This window comes from Rutidosis leptorrhynchoides, chromosome 10 (assembly GCF_046630445.1).
Source record: "Rutidosis leptorrhynchoides isolate AG116_Rl617_1_P2 chromosome 10, CSIRO_AGI_Rlap_v1, whole genome shotgun sequence".
Lineage (NCBI taxonomy): Eukaryota > Viridiplantae > Streptophyta > Magnoliopsida > Asterales > Asteraceae > Rutidosis > Rutidosis leptorrhynchoides.
Window position 1 is genome coordinate 329,621,570 of NC_092342.1, and position 14,667 is coordinate 329,636,236.

Consider the following 14,667-nt stretch of genomic DNA (forward strand, 5'->3'; position numbering starts at 1 on the left):
TTTTACCTGTTAGATACAAAACCTAACCAGCACCTACACATTTACAAGTAAACGGGTCTTTATCGCCACCTCTTAGTTGTTTCCTTTTCTATAAGCTTCAGTTCTTTAACATAGCATGTGGGTTTTCGTGATTTCTTATTACTGTTTGATAACAAAACAAATACCTAGTTTTTATATTTCTTGCAGTGATACCAATGGAGTTACCAGGTCCAGAACAGAACACAGATATGCACTTGCAGCTTGATCTGCCAGGGTTCGATGCTTCCTCCAATCCTACAAAACCATCACCAAAGAAAGCAAAAACTGCACCAGCTAAAAGGAAACGCAATTTCCATTTCATGAATAATGATCATGAAATGTAGATTAGGTAACTTAACATAACAATATTAGAAGTTTATAACTAACCCACGAATAATTTTGGTATTTTTGTCTAGAGGACAATCTGTCCTGAAAGGAAATCTATGTGGATTTACTAACTCTTTCGGCTCTGAAAGTAGGTTATTTTAGGTGATTAGGAAAAGAGAATGCCGCTGTGATTGTTTTTTGGAAATTTATATGTAAATGAAAAAATATGGTATGGGCATTCTGTCTCAAATCTGCTTCCTTCATCTTTGTTTTGATTAAGGTTTTCATGTAGTTTGTAACATCAGTTCCCTTCTGAGCGACGTTGATCGATAGGGAAATTTTTTTGTCCGATTTATAACAAGTAGTTTATAGTCGTCCTTATACATGATCGATCAAATCAGATCATAGAAACTGGTGATAATAAAATAGTAATGTCGTTATGATTTTTTTTTTTTAACGACAACCTTTAAGCTGTCGTTAACAAGTAAGGAGAGTTGTACATTTTAATAATCATTACTAAAAAGTTAATATTAATCACTATGTATAACACGTTAATGCACATTAAATCAAAAGGAATGTCATTAGAACAATTTTCTAGTTTAATATAGTCAAAAAGTAGGTTTTTGGAATACTATGTTGTGTGACTCTTTAAAGTTGAATATTTTTTACGAGTAGTTTAATATGTTGTGATGTAAAGCTTTTCGGTTCATAATTTGCAGCTCCATGATTTGGTTTGGTTGAAAATGGTGATGATTGAAAAAATTGCTTAGTTGTCAATGAAGAGAAAAACAAATTACATGCTTTGCACATGACTCCGTTTTAACGGAAAAAGGTAACGGCGTTAGTGATTGGACCAACGATGTTCATTTTTAAAATCACAGGGACTAGCGTTATAACTTTTAAAAGATAGGGACGAATAGTGAGATTTTAGGTAAACTACAGGGACCAACAATATAACTAACTCCAATCAATAAATAATAAATCCTGGGAGGAGAATAATCAGGTAGATTAGTATAGTAGTTTGACTTTATAAAAGGTTTAAGCGTGTTGTTAAATCTTAAGCCTGTTTCTCCTTCTCCCGATGTGAAACGACAACAAAACCCTCATTGCAGCAACCTTTAAAAATTTACCCATAAATAAATAAAAGCCATTTTCCATCATTACATTACATTACTATCTCCATTTGTTATTTTAACCTTCAATTCTTGTAAGTGATCTCTTACTATCCAAGAAAGTATTATTTTTTTCACAACCTTTTGCCGTTTCCGTACCATTTTGTTTTCAATCAATGTATAACAATATGAGTAATGTTGTTTGATGTAATTCTGGGTTTGATGCGTTATCATTATTATATACTGTATATGTATATATGTTTATATGTTTGTTTATGTATATATTTATAATTTTTGTTCATTGCTTGATTATGTGAGTATTCTTGCAGTTGATATTGAATGTTGCTTTGCTTATGCATGTGTATTTAATTAATGCTGTGATATTTTAAGGTAATTATCATTCTAAGATTTCGAAATTATGTATGAAGAATTATTGAATGTTGTGATTCAGAAGCTACTTTATATTTTCAACAAAAAATTCAATTCAGCATTTTAATAATAATTTATAATTTACTTATTTATTTACTCTATATAATTTAATTTAATAATTTTATTATTAAGATTTAACCTTCCCAATCATGGCAAAAGCATGTGGGAGACTAAGTAATATGCATTATTCGAAATCATTCATGCCCAAATAATAAAATTCGCGTGTAATGCGGATGTGTTTGTGCAAACAGACATGATGGACGTGTATATAAATGTGAGTGTATAAATATTGCTCATAAGGTGTTTGATAGAATGCCTCAGAGAGACATTGCGTCTTGGAATGCAATGCTTTTAGGATTGGTCCAATTGGGTTTAGTTAGTCAAGTTTTGACACTTTTTAAGCAAACGAGAGTTGGGAGAATTCATCCTAATTCTGTCATGGTAATTGAGATAAAGCAAATAGATCACGAGTAGGAAACTTTAAATAGGAAGATGGGTTGAAAATTTTGCTGTTTTTTCGGAATCACAAGTAATTTAATGGTCTTGAATGCTTTGATAGACATGTATCGTGGAGGTTTTATTGGAAACAGAAAGATAATCGTTTTAATGTGAAATCCTATAAAATTGTTAATTTTGCTTCTTTCAGGTCAACTCCAATGCAGCCTTGTACTACAAAACTCACAATTGGGGTGAATGAAGGTTTATGTGAAGTTGCAAGCTCTAAAATTGGAGACAACATAGAGGAAAACGGTTTAAATCCTCCACTTATGAGCAATTTAAAAAGAAAAGATCACAATAACATCAATGAAAATGTTATTGAGATATCTTCTTCTGAATCAGAAGACGAAAACAACCCATCTTGTGATGATTCTCAAAAACAGTTGGTCGTTTATGATCCTTCTGTTATCCATCAACACCCGATTAAGCCTTTCCCAGATCCTATTTCGTATGAACTTCCACCACGAATATTGCCATCTATCGGTACTTACACGGTTCAATGCGCCAACTGTTTTAAATGGAGACTTATTCCAACCCAAGAGAAATACGAGGAAATACGGGAACACATTACCGAAAAGCCCTTTGTGTGTGAAACAGCTCTCGAGTGGCGGTCTGATGTTTCGTGTGATGATCCACCCGATATCGAACAAGATGGAACCAGAATTTGGGCTATTGATAAGCCCAATATTGTACAGCCACCGCCCGGGTGGCAAAGGGATCTGAGGATCAGGGCTGAAGGAGGCTCAAAGTTTGCTGATATGTATGAATCCTTTCACTTTTCCTAGAGGTGGCAAAATAGGCGGGTCAAAATGAGTATTTTTTGTACGGGTCAAGTTGAGTTAACCCAATTTCTTTTTTGCCTCTAATATTGAATATTTCGAATTATTTTTTTTTTTTTTTGTCAAATATGAGTAGAAAAGTCATATTTTTATCATAAAATTGAACTAGACAGTTTTGGGTTAAAACGGGTAATGGGTGTGGGTTGACCCAGTCACCCAACTCAGCACTATTCATTTATTTGTATTTTTTCAGATAATAATATAGTTTGTGCAAACTATTACTCTGTACTAATCGAGCTTTAATTGTTATTCAGATATTATACATCACCAACAGGCCGTAAGCTGCGTTCAATACCTCATATTGAAAAGTATGTTCTGTAATCATTAGTTTTTAATGATGAGTGACGTGTTTAACAGTTAAATTGAGTCTTAATGATTTGTATTAAACAGGTACTTGTTTAAACATCCGGAGTTTGTAGAACAAGGAGTGACAATTTCTCAGTTTTCGTTCACAACTCCAAAACCATTGCAGGAGAACTATGTACGAAAACAACCTGCTCATATGCCACCTGTGCATGATGCTGATAATTTCTGGATGCCGACATCTATTGAACCTTCCTCAGGTTAGAAAGTTCATTTGCATGCGTATTAAAACAATTTTATACACGCCACTCTAGTCAGTTTCTGTTAAAAATGCTAAATCTGGCCAGAACCTGCTAAAAACTCATAAAAAGAGACAAATGCCCCTATCTATTATATGCGATTTTCAAATATGAATATTGATTCACAATGTTATATACCTTGTTGGTGTTTTTGATGCTTTTGACAATTTTGACCCCTTCATCTCATTTGACCTGTTTCAATATGTAATTCCTCTATCGAATTTAATGTTATTTTAGATAAGTTGTTGGTCATTTTAGTGTCATCCAACATGCATTTTAGTTAGTTGCGAGTTGCTTGAATGCAAGAGTTAGCTAGTTTTACTTAACAACGGGTTCGGAGAGTGTGGAGTACACGCCCGTAAGAGTTGGCTACTAACTGACGCGTAATTGCACGGGTCAAGGGGGCTGCACCCCCTTGTGGGGTCTAAGGGGCAGCGAATAGTTTCAGCGAATAGTTATACCTTTTCGGTATAACAGATTTTCCCGCCAAAATGAAGGGATTCACCCTTTCATTTCCTAACTGTTTCCTATAACAGTTTTATGGGCGTGCCATTGTTGATTTTGCATTCATTCTAACCTACAGAAAACACACAATCTTTCAGATAATTTGATTAGTGATTTCATTGCCAAAACACTAATTGCGTTCTTGTATTATCCCTGTAAAGATTTCGTGAAACCGAGGCAATCGTTGGGTCGAAATACTTTATAGAGAAAGTGAACACACGATTCAAGAATCAGTCCGGGCAGTCAATTCATACCCATTTTCTAACATAAGCTGCATTTGTATTCTTTTACAAATTTTCATCATGGTTTTGGCTGGATTTGGCGTGAATGTAAATGGATACCACGTTAGGTGGTCTATAAAACTTCTTTTACACATTGGTGTGCTCAATGAATGGCGTGCTATACTTGACAGACCTCAGATATATTCCACCTATTCATTTCAATAAAAAAATTTATTTTGTGGATCAAGTGATTTACGATTGTATGAGTTAAAAGGGCAACTTTCTTGAAAAGGGAACGTCATTCACCAAAATGCTCAACAAAAGGATTGTGAAATGAATTTGTACATTTAAAGGGTTATGATTTTCATTGTGTAAAACAGGGTAATATCTAGTTGAGATCTTTTATCAAGCTTATTGCATTATCATGTTCCCCTTTCATAAAATTTGGTCGATTTAAAATTGCAATCCAGGTGACTTTCAATGTGTTTGACCCTTTGTTTTTTAAAGCTTAGAGACTAAACCTAACCAGCACTTACACATTTATATGTAAATTGGTCTTTGTTACCACCTCTTAGTTGTATCCTTTTTTCTAATCGCTTCACTCCTGTAACATAGTATGTCGGTTATCGTGATTTCTTATTGGTGCTTGATAACATTACAAATACCTAGTTTCTGTTTTCTTGCAGTGATACCAATGGCGTTACCAAGTCCAGAACAGAACACAGATACGCACTTGCAGCTTGATCTGCCAGGGTTCGATGCTTCCTCCAATCCTTTGAAACCGTCACCAAAGAAGGAAAAAACTGCACCGGCTAAAAGGAAACGGAATATCCATTTCATGAATAACAATCATGAAATGTAGATTAGGTAATCACAAATTTAGAAGTTTAGAACTAACCCACAAATATTTTGGTATTTTTGTCTAGAGGACAATCTGTCCTGAAACGAAATGTACGTGGAATTACTAAACCTTTATGTTCTGAAAGTAGGTTAATTTAGGTGATTAGGGAAAGAGAATGCCATTGTGATTGTTTTTTGGAAAAATTATATGTAAATGTAAAATCTTTTATGGGCATTCTGTTTCAAATCTGCTTCCTTCATGTTTGCTTTAATTACAGTTGTCATGTAGGTTGTAACATCAATTCCTTTCTAGTAGAAGTTGATCGACCGGAAAAAACTTTTGTCCAATTTATAACAAGTGGTTTGTAGTCGTCCTTGTAAAATGATCGATCACAGAAACAGAGCATAATATAATAGTAATGTCGTTTATGATTTTTCTAGCGACAACCTTTAGGATGTCGTTAACAAGCAAAGAGAGTTGTACATTTCAATATGCGTTGCTGAAAAAGTTAATATTAATCACTATGTATAACACATTAATGCTCATTAATAATAGTCATAAATAAGGGATGTTATTAGTAAAATCTTTTTAGTTTAGAGTCTTTAGTTTAAAATACTCAAAAGTAGTTTTTTGGAATACTATGTTGTGTGACTCTCTAAAGTTGAATATTTTAGTAAACAAAAAAACGTGGTCCAAAAAGTACATTGGCTTAAGAAAGAGCCTTGCAACTGCTTAAATGGACCACTTAATTAAAATTAGGCCTTTTGTTTGTGATACGTAGCTCTCATTAGAATTACTTCCTCTCACAAGTCACAACTAGCTACGGATAGTAATAGATCTGATAATACTATATCCATATTCGTATCCATTTAAATTTTATTCATCCATATATTTATTCATATCCATTTAATTTAAGTTCATCCATCCATATTCATATCCGTTAATCAATCAAAAAGTTGGGGGTTCGAACTTATATTATAAAATAAAATAATATTACTAAATATTATTAAATATATAATTTTTTATTAATAATAATTATTATGTTAACGACACATTTTTTGAACGGTAGTTAGAAGTCACTGACGGCAAACCATATTGTGTTGCAAAAAAATCCCCAAGAACATCCAAGGAAAATTCAAACTAAAGACATGGGTGGTACCCAAGGGCGAAAATATGTGAGGGCAGGGTGGGGCCCCCAGACCCAGTTGATTTATAATTTTCAGTGCAAAAATTTTAGATTTTTCGATTTTGTCCCCTATAGATTTTTTTTCCCAAAAGTCTTCATATTTTGCGCCCAAAAGCCTCCGTATTTTGCCCAAAAACGTTCGTATCTTGCAAAAAAAAAACTTTCATATGTTGTCTAAAAGCCTTCATATTTTGCCCAAAAAACATACTACGCTTTTTTAAAAAAAATCGCACCCGGTAAAAAAAGTTCCTGCTTCCGCCCACTGATGGTACCAATCTCTCTATTAGGAATTGATTGTTGCAAAACATGTGTATCGGCAGGGACATGTTAGCCCTGTGTTGACTTTGTCAACCCATCCAGCGGTCCCCGGTAGCTCACTGGAGCCTGGCGAAACACCATCACCTATTTTCCCACAGCATGCCAGGCCCGAGATTCGAACCTGCATTGTTATTGTTGCAATTTCGTATGCGTGGGACCAAGGGATCATTTGAGCCCGGTAAGAATGGTTTTTGATCCAATTATTTGGAAAATCCTCACCTACTATTAGGAATTGATAAACGATACATTTTGAAAAACAAAATGAATATAATATAGTTATAGGTTCAAATATAAATAGTTTTTGTACCAACATTGTTGATCTTGTGTTTAAGAGTCTAAAACATGCATTAATCTTTGTATTTTTAATATAATCATCTTAAACAAGATTGAATTACTTAATATGTGAATTGCCTTATGAAATTAATGTAAAGATTAAAGTGTCTTTGCCGTCTAATATTCATAAATCTTCTATCTTCTATTCAATTATAACAATGTAATAATAATAATAATAATAATAATAATAATAATAATAATAATAATAATAATAATAATAATAATAATAATAATAATAATAATAATAATAATAATAATAATAATATATATTATAATAATAATAGTAATAATAATAATAATAATAATTAATAACAATGATAATAATAATTAATAATATAATAGTTGCAACCAAAATATTCAATAACAATAACAACAATAATAATTATTAATGATGATAATAATAATAATAACAATAACAACAATAATAATAATATTTATATATTATAAATTATATAAAGATAATAATAATAATAGTATTATTATTATTATTATTATTATTAATGGTAACAATAATAATAATAATATAATAATAATAATAATAATATAAAAAAATAAAATGATAATGATAATAATAATAATAATAATAATAATAATAATAATAATAATAATAATAATAATAATTTATTAATGTGTACTCATATGACATAAATTATGCCATATCTAGTAAAACCCAAAAAAAAAAAAAAATGTTCGCATTTAATTTTAAAAATGATTCAATAAAAATTCTAATACTTAAAAAGTTAACAAACTTATTAAAGTGACTATGTGTTATACCGGGACACATTATAAAACCCTAATTATAATGATAGTAGCAATTATGATGGTGCTTTTGATTCAAGGTTGGCACGTAACGTCTAGGAAGGGCATTCTCGCACCCCCACCAAAAAAAAAATAACTCTGGCAAATCAGTGAAATTTGTAACCTTTTGAGTTACAAATGTCTAAGTTTTCTAATCAACTAAATCGAATTTCGCATGAAAATAGTCAAATTGGTGAGAACTCACAAAATTTGCATTATCATCAATTTACATCACAAAAGGTATCGGGTTCAAACCTAACTAGCAGCATATCTTGGAATGTCAAGAAAATTAGTCAAAAACGGTCAATGAAAATCGAGTCAAGTCACGTACATCTAAGTATAAAATACTTCCTTCGCAAGGTAGCTTGAATGAAGAATACCTTATTCTTTTACCCGTTTACGCTATACACTAATAAATTTCTTCTCTCAATATTTTCGTGTAAGTCCGGCAATTATTTGATATGAAATAGAAAATATTATTATACTTTCTATATATATTTTTATTTTTATTTTTCTCGTTTCAGGATTGACTATGTGTATTTTGCCACACAAAGTCTTTCGTTGAAGATTTGGGTATATCTTGTCATCTTGACGTTTAACCTCTCCAAGTAATTTTTCTTCTTTTGTAAAATCTCTCAAGAAAACACAATTTAATTTCTTAATAATCCTTTAAATTATGGTGCGTTGTTGTAGAAGCTAAAATCCATCTTAACTACAATTACATCATTTTAAACCTTTTAATGAGAAAAAACATCAAGTGCATATAATTATCTCTTTCCCAAGAGGGACTTTATATTAATATGTTTTTATTTTTTAAGTATTTTTATTGAAAACACATAAAAATTAGGACTATAGGTAAGATGTTACGGAGTACTCCCTTCGTCCCATATTAATAGTTCACGGACAAAAAAGCTTATAGTTTAAGAAAAAGTGACCGTCATATGTAATTTTTCTTTACTTTACAGTTTTATCCTTTATTTTTTTGTCTTATATGCAAAAGTTAATGACATAAAAAAAATTTACTATATTATTCTTATCTATTTATGGAAATGAACTATTAATGTGGGGAAAAAAAATACTGGTGTATCAAGATGGAACCGAGGAAGTATTAATTAAGGGTATGTCATAATCCCATTGGATACCCTACGTAGAACATGAGTTGTCTTGATCACTTAAACAAGGCATTATTAGATATATGTGTGTATTCATAATGGGCTGTCTTTGTATCCAATAATTTCAAATAGCTTTCATTCTGCACATCATTTAGTTCTCTTCCAAACTAAATTACATCAAAACCTAATTGGAAGGATATAAATAATAATGAACTTTATCATCGTGTTGTTATAGTTGAAAAGGCACTTGATCAAGTAGACACACCTATTTCTTAAGATTATATATCATTATGTAAAGTACAATTAGTATAACTATGAGAAAGGATTACAAATATCCGTGGACGAAACCCTGATCTATATACAATTCGCTTGAGGGTGGTTAATAGCTAAGTAATCACGGGTAAATAAGTAAATCAGTTTGACGGTTATAGGGAAATAGTTGTGTAGTATTTATAAGCAAAAACTCGAAATGTAAGGTGGAGGCCGTATGAGTCGCAAAAGAGCGGAAGGCAGAAGCCGTATGAGGTGTATTTATTATATAGTGTTTACCCTTTTATTTTTAGAGATTAATAAGAGTTAGAAAAGAATTAGAGTTTAGAGCTAGTAAACCATGGTTGTGTAAGCCCGGATGTAACCCATATCACTGTGTCCCTCCGATATGATAATCAACTATTGTACTAAACTCTTCATTGTGTCGCGACAATTCGCAAAACTACACGAGCAAATTCATTGAATAGCACAACGAAATACTTTTTGTACGTATACCGCATATAATAATATATACTCATTTTTTCAAATACACACTATAATTATTTAAAATTAAGAGAGTATTTAATTAACGGTTCTCTAAGTTAATGAAAAACAAACTTGATAAGAACGTTTAATGGTAAGAACAAGAGACATGATGTCCAGTGAATAACTAACTCAGTTCGATATAAAAGTTACGGAGGCTATATGTGAAAGGACCAGTTCATATACATTATAAACGATTCACAATAGTTGATTACATCGCGAGGTATTTGACCTCTATATGATACGTTTTACAAACATTGCATTCGTTTTTAAAAGACAAACTTTCTTTACATCAAAAATTGACGGTATGCACACCATTTCATAATATATCCAACTATAATTGACTTAATAATAATCTTGATGAACTAAATGACTCGAATGCAACGTCTTTCAAAATATGCCATGAATGACTCCAAGTAATATCTTTAAAGTGAGCTAATGCACAGCGGAAGATTTCTTTAATACCTGAGAATAAACATGCTTTAAAGTGTCAACCAAAAGGTTGGTGAGTTCATAGGTTTATCATAACAATCATTTCAATATATTAATAGATCACAAGATTTCCGTTTATAAATATATGTACACTCGCAAGTGTATAAAAGTATTCTATAAGTTGTAGGCACCCGGTAACAAGCCTTAACGTTCATGTTTTACCCTCTGAAGTACACCGGATCAGGTGTGTTTAAAATAACCTCGAAGTACTAAAGCATCCCATAGTCAGGATGGGGTTTGTCAGGCCCAATAGATCTATCTTTAGGATTCGCGCCTACCGTACATAGACAAGTAGTTTAATGTTACCAAGCTAAGGGTATATTTTTGGTTTAAACCCACGTAGAATTAGTTTTAGTACTTGTGCCTATTTCGTAAAACATTTATAAAAACAGCGCATGTATTCTCAGTCCCAAAAATATATATAAAAGGGAGCAAATGAAACTCACTTTTGCCTTGAAGGTATTTAATTCGACTTGGTCTCCGATAGATATCACGAACCTAACCATATATATAATATATCAACATATTTTCTTTTTTAAGTAATCGTTACATATATATATACTATTAATACTTTTAATATTTTCTTAGTCCGTAGATAGCAGTCCGATGTTAGTGATCCACAATTAGTTGCTTAAATAAAATAAATAAAGACCCCATCGTATTCGTATTGATCAGAATTAATCTCGACCCATGGTACCATGTTGTCAAATGACGTGTTGCGTACATAAAGTACCGTGTTGTCAAATGACGTGTTGCGTACAATCATGAGGTCTTATGATTAATCTTCTCGTGTTGTTTACGGGTGGTCCTGAAATATATAAAATCAAATCATAAGTAATTATATATAAAATATCATATTAATTAGAAAAGATATGATTAATTTACTTTTTCTCCAAATATTTTCGTAGCTAAACTAGCTTCGGATACCCAATCTTGTTTTAGTCGTAGTTTCTTCATTACAACTCCGTTTTTGTTGGTTCAACTTGCCACTTCCTTAGATCGAGTCAAATTTTAAGAATATGAACTGAAAATACCTTAGTTTGTATTCGAAATCATAGGTTATAGGTCAAACTTTGGTGAAACTTATGAAAGTGATTATTTTCCATCATAAAAACAACATTTAATGATCATTTTTCTAAAAATACTTACACTTTGAGTTAAACCATGAAATTTTTATGTGTTAACATATTCATAAGAAATATCATTTTTTCAGAACATGAACTTCCAATTCAAAGTTCAAGATGGTTTTTAATTATCCAACCCAAAACAGCCCCCGGTTGCACTCCGACGACGTAGATTCAGTTTTTAAGATGTTCTTTGTAAAACCAAGTTATATCTTGTTAGGTTAACATATCATTATGATATATTACAGGTCTTGAAGTGTTTTAAAAGTCAAGTTAGAAGGATCTATTTAGTTTGCGAACAAGTTTGAAATCATTCAAACTATGTTCTTGTTGTTAAAATTTTATACCACAAAATAAGATACCTATATGAATATGAATTGAATAAGATTATGAACAAGGTTACTACCTCAAGTTACTTGGACAAAGTTACTGCAAAAGATAAGAAATAATCTTGAAATCAAAGAGTGGTGGAGTTAGATCAAAAGGTTGGAAGTAAACTTCTTCAAATGGGTGGTTATTTTGATATGTTCTTGAAAGAGTTTTCTTATGGTGTTTAAGGCTTGTAATTGAAGCTAAATGATGAAAAAAATGCTTGGAGATGATCAAGTATGAAGTTAGGAGTATTTTGAGAGAGAAATGAGGGTGTAGGTATGAGAAAATGGAGTGAAGAAATGGTGTTCATTTATAAAAACGTTTTTTAGTTTATAAAGAAAGAAAAGGATTCCTAATTTTGTTTTCTTACTAATAATTCATACTACTTGACAAATCCTAGTTACCTCATATCTAGGGCAGTAATAATGTTGATTAGGATGTTGATTTGATGTGTATATACCAATAGTAAATACGTATAGAAGCTGGGTATGATATGGGTACATATACCCTAGATATACGTATAGAAATCTTGAGGAAACGGAACGAGAATTCAAATATAGCTATCTTTTGTGAATATACTTATATTGTTTTATGTATTTAAGTCCTTAAAAAGTGATTAAATACTTTATATATACGATACGTGTATAAGCATTATATATTATAAGTATATATATCAAAGAATGTTACGTATAGTTATCGTTTTGAAAACTTAAGTTAGTAGTTTCAAAATATACTTATAACTCATTGTCATTAGTACACAATGAGATGTTAAACCATCCTTAGATTATGTTAAATATATATAAATACATATATATACACAAACGTATAATTATCGTATGTTATATAGTTCGTGATATCATCGGTCATATTGGACGGTCAAACGTTGTGTAAAACTCTTTTCAAAAACACAAGTCTCAACAATTTGGATTGCTTATCATGTTGGTAAGGTTTAATTTATGTAAATATTAATCTCATAGGTATAAAATGATCAGAAAAATCCGGATCGTTACAGTACCTACCCGTTAAATAAATTTCGTCCCGAAATTTGATCGAGATCGTCATGGCTAACCATAAAAATGTTTTCATGATGAATATGAGTTGATAAATAGAGTTTTATAATCATTGAGTAATATAGATAAAACAATTTGATTACGCGAAGAGTATAAGTGAAGCTATCACAAAAGAGTGAAATGAATAAATGCAGATTCGTTTTAACCAGTGACGTAGTCACGGTTGATTTTCAGATTTAGAGGAAATCTTCGTCATAAGATTTGGGTTCTTCGATAATTAAGGAAATTAGAATCCTCTTTGGTTAAATGCGATGATCTGTCCTGATTGTTCTTTCTGGTACTTCACTATAAATCCACCATCTTCATTTCCTTACAACTCACACCTTCTATTCTTTCTCACCCAACTCATATTTTGAAGTATTTATCAATATGCTCCATCCAGTGCTGATTCTTGATATACTCCTCACTTTCATATCTGTCGTTCTTCTTTTTCATCTGCCGCCGGAAGAATCTATTTACTTCTACTATACTCTTGGTTTTATAGTGTTTTTAGTTCTCCCGTGTCTTTATATTGCTATATGCATCGATATATATGGTTTATAATTTTCGGGTTGTCATTGGGCTTTATATCTTCCCTTATATTTCTAAGTCCCTGCTTCTGTCTTCTATAATCATTGTCATCTACAGTTAATGCTCCATTCTATTTGCTACGATTTATACTCCCATTTCTATTTCAGAGCTTCATTCTTTCATTTCCTCTTCTTGCGATTAAGCACCGTATATAATGGTCCAGATTTCGTAGATATGAATTTCGGAATGAACATAGTTAATGTTCTAAGAGTAAAATTGAAATGGCACGATCTTGATTTGTCAAATTACCAAAATTCAAGAGAAAAGATAGAATTATCATAAAGAATATGTTCTCGATATGTTTGGAGATTAGATAGAATGTAAGAGTCGTGTAACATGGCACATGATGACGTTATAATCTGTGAATCATCACGTTTCATTAGAAACTTAGCATGACTTACTGTAATATAATCACGTTGATCAAGTGTCATTATATTATACTAACTCATGCTTCAGTTCCCAACACTACTTCAAAAACATTCATAATTTAAATTCGAATTTTTCAGAATTTAGAAACTAATACAGTTTCCTTTATAATGTAGCACTGATATCGCGAAGAGATAAAAGATTTCAGTTAAGAATAGTTATGAAAATATCTTCAAAAATATGGAGGATATTTATAATGAAAGATATGATGATATCTTAGAATATTTAAGATAAGAGGATGATGAAGAATATTATCCACAAGGGTTTAGAGTCTGGAGCAAGGTATTTGATAATGACGATACTGAATCATTTGGATTCTTTGAAGGCAGGTTTAGTCTTTGTGATTTGTCCACAGCCTCCTTCATACTTTGCTCAATCCGTTTTCCAGTTCTAAACCTTCTCTTTTTCTGTGTTTTGCCAACACACTATTTTTTATCATCAAACTTTTTACTGTTAAGATCGTTGACAGTTTCTGCTGCTTCATCAGCATTTTTTAAAATTTTGAGAACTAGTTCGTAGTTTAGGCGTTTTTCAGAAACTTCACATTCGAAGTATGTAAGTCTTGGAGGTCGACGTTATATGTATATATAACTGTTGATGTAGACATGCTGCAAGATTTCAAAATACTGATTACTGATTCTCAATAATTGGTATGGCAATTCTTGTGACAAAGTGCGGATGAG

The 14,667-nt window shown here is 31.5% G+C and overlaps 1 protein-coding gene across 1 annotated transcript; it reads left to right on the forward strand.

Annotated features, from left to right (window-relative positions):
• The first annotated feature begins 194 nt into the window (after positions 1 to 194).
• On the forward strand, positions 195 to 5,412 carry LOC139871345 (methyl-CpG-binding domain-containing protein 2-like). The gene is made up of 5 exons (XM_071859065.1): positions 195 to 358; positions 2,533 to 3,144; positions 3,478 to 3,531; positions 3,614 to 3,786; positions 5,237 to 5,412. Exons 1-5 carry the CDS (start codon positions 195 to 197, stop codon positions 5,410 to 5,412), a joined length of 1,179 nt encoding a protein of 392 aa, XP_071715166.1.
• Positions 5,413 to 14,667: the final 9,255 nt, after the last annotated feature.

Excerpts from the sequence above, each read along its gene's own strand:
- LOC139871345 (XM_071859065.1), top strand. The coding sequence starts at position 195 with ATGGAGTTACCAGGTCCAGAACAGAACACAGATATGCACTTGCAGCTT. Across the intron at positions 3,145-3,477 it reads GGCTCAAAGTTTGCTGATAT|ATATTATACATCACCAACAG; the intron begins GTATGAATCCTT and ends ATTGTTATTCAG. Across the intron at positions 3,532-3,613 it reads TCAATACCTCATATTGAAAA|GTACTTGTTTAAACATCCGG; the intron begins GTATGTTCTGTA and ends TGTATTAAACAG.